Raw genomic sequence first — 10,997 nt, forward strand, 5'->3', positions numbered from 1 at the left:
CCCAGTTCTCTGTGAAGTGGATGAAGTTCATCGTTGATATCTCCCCATTTCCATTTTGTGACCTTGTGTCCTGTCCCTTTTGTCACTCCTCCCTTTCTCCTCTCCCTTATCACAGAGTCAGGGGTAAAGAAAATTTTTGACTGAAGGGGTGGACCTTTCCCCTTTCCCTTGACCATTCCTAATCAAGGTCATTCTGTGCCACACAGAACTCCATTTTAACCTGTCTTCTGTAGATAGCAGCAGATGCTCCATTCCATTCCCATCTTCCCATCATCAAAAGTTAACCTCATCTGTTTCCCATCACCTCAGTGTCTAGCTCCTACAAGATGACAAGAGCTGCTCTGATGTCATTATTCTTGTTGATGGTGATGCCATTACTGCATTACCTCTCCCACTACTTAAATTCTTTATATTTTAATAAGACCTCCCATAGACAATGTTTTAATCAAAAGGAAGGACCCTGAGAGTAGAAAAAATAAATACTGTGATTGGCCAGGGAAAGATAACATTGGATTGGGAGAGCTAGGCTTTTCACTGACCATCAAATAGTGTAGAGAGCACCTGATTTGGGGCCAGCACTGCCTATGTAACAGCACCATGTACTCTCCTCCATTTATTCCTTCCTATCAAGTCTTGGTTTACCACCCTTGCCACCTTTCTAGTCAAGACTTGAAACAGAACTCAAGGAATTCATCAGTGATGGTTGAGGACATTTTTGCCTATCTCAAGGAATATAGTCTTCCAAAAGGATTCAGTTTGAATGAGATCTGGAATGATGCTGAAATCCTGATTAGTCTTTAAATCTATCAACCTCATTGCTCAGAAATCAAGCAATTCAAGTTGACTGAATCATACAGCTTTTGGATCAGCCAGTTTGACTTTATGTTTCTGCAACAGAAAATCTTGCAAAATTGCTGGCATATGGGAGAGAGGAATCCAAAAAGTCTTTGCATCAACACCAGCGATATAATGAGTTTGAGGAAAGAGGCTTGTTAAGGCATGGTCCATGCACTTTACCACCAGTGACAAGTCCAGGTTCTGAAAAAGCTTATTTTTTGCTTTTTTAGCAAGACCTATAAAAAAAGACAAAAAAAATTATATGCATATTTTTGCTTCCATGTGAGAATGTGTATTTGGGCATATTAAGATGGCTGTGATGTCACTTCATTGCCAGCTAGGTGATGGGGAGATCTCTTGCTTTGTAAGTGTCTACTTGTGCCAATCACTTTGATTTTTTACTTGTTCATCAGAATAAGTAGAGGCCATTTACTCTTACAGTAAAGAAGGAAGGGAGCTTAAGAAAGAGAAAGAGCCACTGTTCAGAGAGAATTATAGGCAGATTCTGGTTCAATTCCAGGGGAGGGATATATTTGCAAGGCTATATTTGGATTGGTGTGTGCTTTTAAGTATGCTAATGCCTTACTGGCTACAGGTAAAGAAGAGATGTTGGTTTGGTAACTTGAGATTTGGGAGGATAGATGATAACAGTTTTTAGGCAAATGAAAGTTAAATATTTGAAAAAGTGAATCTTATTCTCAAGCACTAAAGCCTATTGCATAGAGAGAGTAAAGGCTATTTTGAGAGTAGGGCTTACCAACTCTTCACACCCCTGCCCAGCCTAGTAAGAATGAATATTTTACCAGAGAAATGAAGAGGTTGATGCTATGGAGCGTTCCCAAAGAAGAGGTACATGTGTTTAGAATTGAATTCAAATTGAGTCTGTATCTTTCAAAAAGTAATCCTATTTATAGTTAATTGATTTTGTCTTTTAACTGCCTAAGTCATAGTTCTTTGTCTCTGAATTTTGTTCAGAAATTCAACTATCCTGAAATGAATTAAGTTTAGAAATTCAGTTTTCTTGTTAATAACTATTCTGTTCCAGTGTCAAGAAAATCTTTTTCCCTTGAAGAATGAAGAGGGATAGTGGGGAATCTGGTCTAGTATTTTTAGACCACCAATCTATTCTTCAAGGAAGTCTGATCCACTCTGTTTAACCTTATAGGTGGATTAAACAATGAACATTTCTTAGTCATAAGAGGGAAGGAGGAGACAGTTGCTAGTCCCTCATTCCCAATTTTTAACCAATCCTATTGTTCTCCAGGCTTCATCATTGTAAGCAATCATTTCAATTTTGCCATCGATGTTGTTGAGCACTTTTAACCTGTCTTAACTTGGTCTTTGCCTACAAAGTCTTATTCTTTGTTCTGCACTCACCCAAACTATAGAGAACTGTCCCTCTCATTTGGGATCTTAGCTAGAGATGCTGAGATTCTATTTATTGGTAAATTCATGCTTTACTAATAAATTGATTGATCATGCTCAGAACTTTGTGCCTCAGTCTACCTTAAATTTAACATTTATAAAGGGAAACAAACACATTTTTCCTTCCTTGAGTCAAAAGTCTATGGCTGCAAGGTATTGCTACTGCTGACTTCTCTAGGAAACACCATGAAGGAACAGTACTGATGATGTGGCCAAACTCCCAGTTAGGAGAAAATAGGAAGCTGTTCCCATAGGCCTATAGATTTAGTGCTTCAAGGAACTTTAGAAGTCATCAAGTACAACTCCTTCATTTTATAGATGAGGAAACTAAGGCTCAGATGTAAAATTGATCTGAGTGCTTAAAAGTGTGATGAATATATCTATATATCTATATATCTATATATAAATGAAGACTTCCTTTACAGCAAATAGTCTATAAATATTCCTGCCACGTAGTCTAAGTGCTAAGCCTAGTTCTAAGGTTTAACTCCTCAGGAAATCCCATATGTTGCTGATGTCTAAGTTCTGATATTTTGCTATTCCCTAATATTTTTGCATGAATCAACAATAATAAAAGCAATTATCTGAAGGCTCACTTTTTTCAATGTATCCATCTCCATACTGTTGTTTGATGTCTGATGAAAGTTGATTCCAAACTGCCATTTTCTTTTCAGTGGCCTTTACTGGATCTGACAGTCCTGTTTTAAACAATCCAGGCTCGATACATGACACTTTTACACCAAATTCTTTCATGTCTCGTCTGTGAAAATAGTCCATTGGAAAGTGTTCTGTTACTTTTTAGACAATTTTATTTGGAGAGCATTCATTTTTAGGTAAAACTGTAAGTTAAGGTAGACTGATCAGGATTTTGTTCCAAGGTGGTAAAAGGATGTTGATAGCGCTTAGCTGAATTTAACCAGTCATTCAATGTACATTTATTTATTTATTTTTTAAACTTTTACCTTCCATTTCATTTTATTTTTTCCATTTTTTAAAAACTCTTTAACTTCTGTGTATTGGCTCATAGGTGGAAGAGTGGTGGCAATGGGGGTCAAGTGACTTGCCCAGGGTCACACAGCTTGGAAGTGTCTAAGGCCAGATTTGAACCTAGGACCTCCCGTCTCTAGGCCTGACTCTCAATCCACTGAGCTACCCAGCTGCCCCCTCAATGTACATTTATTAAGAATTTACTGTGTGCTAGTTGCTGCTTTAAGTGCTGGGGATACAAAGAAAAGCAACCCTCCAAAATAATAAAAACAAAATTCCTTTCTTCAAAGAATTCACAGTCTAATGAGGGAGATACCATGCAAACAATGATGTATAAAAAATACATTGAATAAATTAGGTAAAAGAGGTAGACAGCACAGTGGATGGAATACGGGTCCTGGAGTTAGGAAGACTCATCTTTCTGAGTTCAAATCTAACCTCAGACACTTACTAGCTTTGTGACCAGGGCAAATCACTCAACCCTGTTTGCCTCAGTTTCCTCATGTAGAGAAGAATATGGCAAACCATACCAGTATTTTTGCCAAGAAAACCCTAAATGGGGATATGAAGAAGCAAGCATGATTGAAATAACTGAACAATGACAACAAGAATATAAATTGAAAATCATCTTAGAGGGAAGGCTTGAAATGAAATGCTTCTTGCAGAAGGTAAGATTTTATCTGAGACTTGAAAGAAATCAGTAAAGTTAGAGAGTGGAAATGAGAAGAAAGAACATTCTAGATATGAGGGAAAGGCAGTACATTTAGACTCTCATCTCAGATATGTATTTTTCATTTGCTGTACTAAAGAAAATAAAAATTGTTAAATATATTGCCTAAATCTGCTAGAATTTCTGGAATATAATTTTTTTAAAAAAATTATGAAGTCACACTTAAGTAATCTATCTTGATATTTACTAATTACCTATGATTTGTTGGAAATTATTTCAAATATTTTCTTCGACATCTTTGTTTCCCTGAATAAATATTTTTCCATATTGCCATATGTTAAAAGAAAAAGATCAAATGAATACCTCAGCATTTTGAACAGTATTGTCTACAAAGAAAATAAATTTGAGCTCCTGGGTTATAATTCTAGAGTCAATGTTGAAAAACATGAGTTATGAATTAATGCTTCAATTAATCTCTTGAAAGTGTATTTGCTAGTATGTGTATGCTTAGACAATGAATATTAAATATTCTTGCTTTCTACCAGTTATAAAAAAAAAATCTGAGATCTCTAATTTCTCACCTTCCTTCTGTGTCTCTACTTGGCCCCTCTCCCACCAACTATTTTCCTTAAGTGAATACTCTGGATCTGGTCCCAGAAGCCATACTTTCTAGTTGTGCCTCTGTGTGTCAAAATCACTGTTTCCTTGTGAAAAATTTTTGTTAGTAATGTTTGAATTTAAAATTATCTTTTTTTCAAGGGCTCAGAACCCCTGGTAGAAACATTTAGAAAAGACTCCTGGAAAGGACAAAGACAATGGTAATGAGGAGGAACGGGAAGTTGCTAAATAAAAAAAAATGGCTTGGCTTATTTAATACCAATCACATAACTAGGGAGATGATTAACAAGGGAAGAGGGCGCATGGTGCTCAGTGAGCTTGCTTTTGTCACATTCAGTCACAATAGCTTTATCCAGTTCTGCAGAAGAAAAAAGATGTGCCTTGCTTTGAGACAAATTTAATATATAAAAATCTGACATATAAATAATTTGTCTCTAATTTAGTCTTGTACCCCAAAAGTAAGTTAGGGAATCATTATCTACTTTCTAAAATTATTAATCTCAGTAGTCTATTAAATAGGATGCTTCCCTCATACAGTGAGTTGTAGTTAGAGAGAAGGAAGGAAACTACCGGAATTTATTAAGCACCTACTAAGAACTAGATGCTTTATTATGTTATGTCATTTAATCTTCAAAACAACTCAAAGATATAGGTACTACTTTTATCCCTATTTTTCAATTGAGGAAATTGAGGCAGACAATAGTTAACTGATTTTTTCAGGATCATGCAACTAGTAAGTAAAAGCATCTGAGGCCATATTGGAATTCAGGTCTTCTTGACTCCAGTCCCTGAGCTCTTTCTACTGTGTCTCTAGAACACTGGAGGAAGACCTGGGTTTCTCATATTTGCTGTTTCTTGTGTGTTGCTTAACTTGTCTGAACCTTAGTTTCCTAATCTATAAAACAAGGTAATACATAGCTTCTCGGTACTCTTCATAGCACTAACATATGTACCCATCATAGTATTAACAGAATCAAATGAAATAATGGATGTAAGCAATTTATAACAACAAAGTGTTACATGAATAACATTAACTTATAGAAACGCAGCATTTTATGGCATCTAGATACCTTACAGCATCTCTCTTATTTTTGCCTCACAACAATCCTACAAGCCAGGGAAATATCATTACTAGCATTTTATAGATGAGGCAAGTAAAACTCTTCCTACCATACTGGATGTTTTCATAGAATATAAGCTCCTTGAGGTCAAAGACTTTTTCCTTTTGGTCTTTTTTTATCCCCAGCACCTACCCCTTTGTCCAGCAGCCAATGGGAATGCTTCCTCTCTCCTCTGTTTAGGGTGAGTGGGTGGCTCATATGCAGTGTGAAGGTTGCAGTTTGGGCATTCGATCTCTAAAAGGTTCGCCATCACTGCTGTAAGCTATTCTATTTGCCTGGCATATATATTAGCACTCAAATAAATATTTTATAAAACAGACAATATTATATGTATAAAATATCATATATTTGCATATACATTTATGTAAAATATATATGTACATCTATAATTATGTCTATACCTGTTCATATCCATATTCTTATCCATTTCTACATCCATGCACTTATCCATAGCTATATGGCTATCTCCAATTATATCTAGATATTTTCTCTTCCAATATAATTCTTTTTTTTATTTTAAGTCAAAAGTTATGATTTATTTTGAATACTAATACACCAGAAAAAATAGTTCTTTTATGTTGTGAAATATGCACTTGAAAATCTCCAATATAATTTTTGAGGAAAAGTTCTATTTCATTTTTGGCTTTCTTTTCATAGGAGCAAGGACAGTGCTTGAAAAAGATTTACAGTGATTCCCAAAGTGTGTGCTACCGCCCCGTGGTGGGTGCTGTAGCAATCCAGGAGAGCGGTGATGGTCACAGGTGCATTTATCTTTCCTATTAATTGCTATTAAAATGAAAAAAATTAATTACCAGAGGGCTAAGTAATATTTTTTCTGGAAAGGGGGTGGTAGACCAAAAAAGTTTGGGAACCACTGGCATAGAGTAAGTATATAAAATGAATATTGATTAAATGATTGATTGGATGAATATATGATCAAGAGGCAGTACAGTACAATGAGAAAAAAAAACATTTGATTTGGAATCAGAAGACCTAGGGTCAAATTCCACCTTGGTTATTGAGGGATTGACTTTGGCAAGCCATTCCATAATCTCTAGGACTCAACGGTATTAAATGTAAAATGAAGGTATTGGCTAAATGATCTCTAAAGTCTCATAAGCCTATAATATACGATACAAATTCCCAGAAGGCCCAGACTATTTCTAATTTGCCTCATATGTTGTCTTTAGCAACACTTGGTGGAGTATGTTTAATAAATACTTTAGATGATGATTATAATGATGATTATGATATACCTAGGGAGTAGTCAATTTATGAAAGTCATGATGAATAATGATGATGAGATGAATCTTTGGAATGCAAATTCTGTAATTACAGAATGCTCTTCTAGAGTCCTGAGAGTTGTAACTCATTTAGAGATCCCACCAAAATAGTTTTATACCACTTTTGTTTCAAACCTTTTGGTGTTCTCCTAGAAATTTAAGGAAATGGAGACAAAGAAAAATGCACAGGTAGTTCTCCTAATGTTAATGAAAGGATGATTCTTTAGTGTAGAACTTCTTAAACCAAGTATCTCTGAATTTCAATGAATAAATATTTTGAAAATTGTATTTAAAAAGAATTGGCTTCTTTTCTAATCTTTTTTTAATGCATTTAACAGCCATTATTCTGAGAAGCTGCCAAAGGAATCCATGACCAAAAAAGATTAAGAACCCCTGGCCACAGTTTTGACTGAAACTCTCCTTCTATCCCACAATCCTTATTTTATTGTCAGTGCTCTTATAGAGCAAAGATCCCACAGGATAATCACTTAAAATTTACACATCATTATGGGTGACTGAGTTGGAATTTTAAACTCCAAAGACCTTTGTCTTTTCCCAGAAAGAAGGAATTAGCTAGTGCTTCCTTTTGGCCAAGAACTAAGAGAGAGGACCACAGAAGCCTACTCAGAAAGCCCTATTCAAAATTCTATTTACACACTTATGGAGGTGAAGTAGGTTTCTTATCTTTAGGAAGCCTTTCTGACAAAGACAGAGGATCATTACCATTTAAGATCATAGCTAGAACAGGTCATCTAGGCCAACCTTTCATTTTACAGATGAAGACACTAAGGTAAAAGAGGTTAAGTGACTCACCCAACATTGCATTGGCACTAAGTATGTGATTAGATAAATGACTGCAGGTGAATCATTTACCTTCTCTAAACTTATTCCTTCTCTTCAAAATGATATGCACCTGCTGCCATGTCTGTCTGTCTATCTTCTAGTCTTTTGAGGCTCAAATGAAATAGTAAATTATGAGGAGGGAGAATCTATTATTTCATATTCACAAAGTTTCTTCCAATATCAAAAGAGACAAATATGCTTTACATGCTATGTATACATAAATTTATAAATTTGTGTATGTATAAATGTACCATACATTTATATGTATATAATGGGAGTTACTATTATTCTTGATTTTAAATACTGAGATGTGGTGGTAAGATTACTGAAGAGAATGTCTAAAAAACCCAATTGATAAATGGTCAAAAGATATGAGTAGGCAGTTTTCAGAAGAAATCAAAGCTATCTATAATCACATAAAAATGCTCTAAATCACTTTTGATTAGAGAAATGTAAATTAAAGCAATTCTGAGATATCAACTCATACCCATTAGGCTGGCTAACATGAGAGAAAAGGAAAATGACATCCTGGAGGGGATATGAAAAAATAGGGACACTAAGGCATTGTTGGTGGAGTTGTGAACTGGTCCAATTATTTTGAGAGCAATTTGAACTTGCTCTAAAAGAGCTATAGAACTGTGTATATATACCCTTTTACTCAGGAATACTACCACTTGTTATCATTCTGACTTTTCTCATCTGTATGCCATTATTAATTCAGTTCCTCTTACTTAGAAAAGACTATCTTCTACAACCTCTCTCATCTCTATTATTGAAATCCTCCCTTCCTTCCAAACTCACCTCAGATGCTGCCAACTACTCTGACTTTTTCGAATAAAGTTAGCTTTCCTTCATATTTCTTATATCAATTTATCTGGGTCTTTCCTTGGTACCTTTCTTACTCTCTCATATACTTCATATGCATATATGAGAGATCAAAGAAAAAGGGAAAAATATGTACAAAAATATTTATAGCAGCTCTTTTTCTGGTGGCAAAGAATTGGAAAAGGAGGGGATGCCCTTAAGTTGGGAAATGACTGAACAAATTGTGTTCTCGGAATATAATGAAATATGATTGTTTTGTAAGAAATGATAAGGGAGATGTTTCAGAAAAGTCTGGGAAAACCAAATGAACCAATGCCAAATAAAGTGAGTATAACCAGAACAACATTGTACATTGTAACAGCAATATTTTGATGATGATCAACTGTGAAAGAAATTAGCTACTTTGATCAATACAACAATCCAAGACAATTCCAAAGGCTTGCTATAAAATACTGCTGTCTACCTCCACACAGGAAACTGATAAATTCTGAATGAAGATTGAAGTATACATTAATCTCTTTCTTTCTTTCTTTCTTTCTTTCTTTCTTTCTTTCTTTCTTTCTTTTTTTTGCAATATGACCAATATGGAAATATGTTTTGAGTGACTTTATAGGCAGAATGGGTATCATATTGATTGAATTTTCAAAAAGTAGGGGATAGGCTGGAGAAAGAGAAAAATTGGAACTCACATTAAAAAAAATTAATGTTCAAAATAAGTAAATAAATAGAAACAACAAGAGAATGTCTAAAAAAACCCCAAGCTACTACCAAGCAGATATAGTTGGGTCATAAGCCAATGGTTGTTGATCATAAGATATAGAGCTGAAGGAGACCTTAGAGGTCATGTAAACTGACACCCTCTTTTTATAGATGAGAAAATCAAAACCCAGAGTGGTTATGTGACTTACCTCAGGTGACACAAATAATAATGAGCAGAGCTAGGATATGTCCTGAAATCCTCTTTTTTTAAAGTCTAGTCATCATTTCCTTCCTAATAATGCCTTGCTGCTAGATTTAAACAAGGTGGGACTACTGAGTTTGACATTACAGTGAAATTATGTAATTCCCTACACAAATTCCTCTTTTATACATCTTTTATTTGTCATGTATTAACTTATCTATGCTATCATTGCCATCAGCATTATGCCTTTATTTAGAATAAAACATAACAAGCAAAGATCATATTACTTTTCCCTTATGTTATTGGTATTTTTTTTTTACCTCAAGCTATCGTTGAACCCTTCCACTGCATACTTGGATGGAGTATATCCACCTCCAGAGATTGCAAGCCGACCACCTATGCTAGAAACGTTGATTATCCTCCCTTGAGCTTTCTTGACCAAGGGCAGCATGTTCAGTGTCACATTAATGAGGCCAAACAGATTTACTTCAAAAGGCTCCCTGAAGTGCTCCACTGTCAGCCAGTCGGTGGGAGCCAGTACCCCAAGAATGCCAGCATTATTGATCAGTCCCCAAAGACCTAGAATAAAGAGGAGAAAATAAGTCCATGGTAGTGGGAAATGACTCTGAAGAGACCCGGTAGGGAGAATGTATTGTCTGGGATGCTCATGTGAGCATTACATTGTTTCGGAATATTTTGCATTTTGGTAGATAATTTATATGAGGATCCTGGGCAAGACTGAAACAGGTTTAGCTACTTAGGAGCTCCTGAATCTGTCATTCAAAGTCATTTGCAGACTACATCCTACCTGTTCAAACTTATTTCATGCAACTAATTCCCCTTCATGTCTTCTATATTCCAGCCACTTATTTTCATCCTGACATTTCTCAACTATATGCCATTATTCAGTTCCTCTTGCTTGAAATGGACTGCCTCTAGCCTCTACCACCCCTTCACATCTCCATTGTTGAAATTCCTCTCTTCCTTTCAGACTCACTCAGATGCTGCAGTCTATTTTGATTTTTCCAAATAAAGTTAGCTTTCCTTCAGATTTCTTATATCAATTCATCTGGGTCTTTTCTTAGTATTTTTCTTACTCCTATATCATAGGTATTTGTATACTTGTTCATGCCTCCCTCCCTTATTACTCTCTTAGTTGGACTATGATCTTTTTGAGGATAAATCTGCCTACTCTCTTGTGTTCCCATTGCTTAGTACAGAGTAGTCATTTCACTTTTCCTGACATCAGTTCTCTCATTTGCAAAATGAGAGAGTTTGTTAGGTAGTATCCAGAGTCTATCTTCCTTCCTTCCTTCCTTCCTTTCTTCCTTCCCTTTCACTCTCTCCCTTCCTTCCTTTCTTTTTTTCTTTCTTTGTTTATTTTCTCTCTTTCTCTCTCCCTTTCCCTCTCTCCCTCCCTTCCTTTCTTCCTTCCCTTTCCCTCTCTTCCTCCCTCCCTCCTTTTCTTTCTTTCTTTCTTTCTTCCT

General features: G+C 35.6%; 1 protein-coding gene across 1 annotated transcript in view; it reads right to left on the reverse strand.

Annotated features, from left to right (window-relative positions):
* Positions 1-849: 849 nt before the first annotated feature.
* DHRS9 (dehydrogenase/reductase 9) overlaps positions 850-10,997 on the reverse strand; it is a 49,769-nt gene continuing 39,621 nt past the window's right edge. The window contains exons 2-4 of the mRNA XM_044669096.1: positions 9,831-10,089; positions 2,859-3,022; positions 850-1,073 (exon numbers count right to left, since the gene is read on the reverse strand). Coding sequence (XP_044525031.1) covers positions 850-1,073; positions 2,859-3,022; positions 9,831-10,089 — 647 coding nt within the window. The remainder of the gene's footprint in view (positions 1,074-2,858; positions 3,023-9,830; positions 10,090-10,997) is intronic.

This window comes from Gracilinanus agilis, chromosome 3 (assembly GCF_016433145.1).
Source record: "Gracilinanus agilis isolate LMUSP501 chromosome 3, AgileGrace, whole genome shotgun sequence".
NCBI classification, from domain to species: domain Eukaryota; kingdom Metazoa; phylum Chordata; class Mammalia; order Didelphimorphia; family Didelphidae; genus Gracilinanus; species Gracilinanus agilis.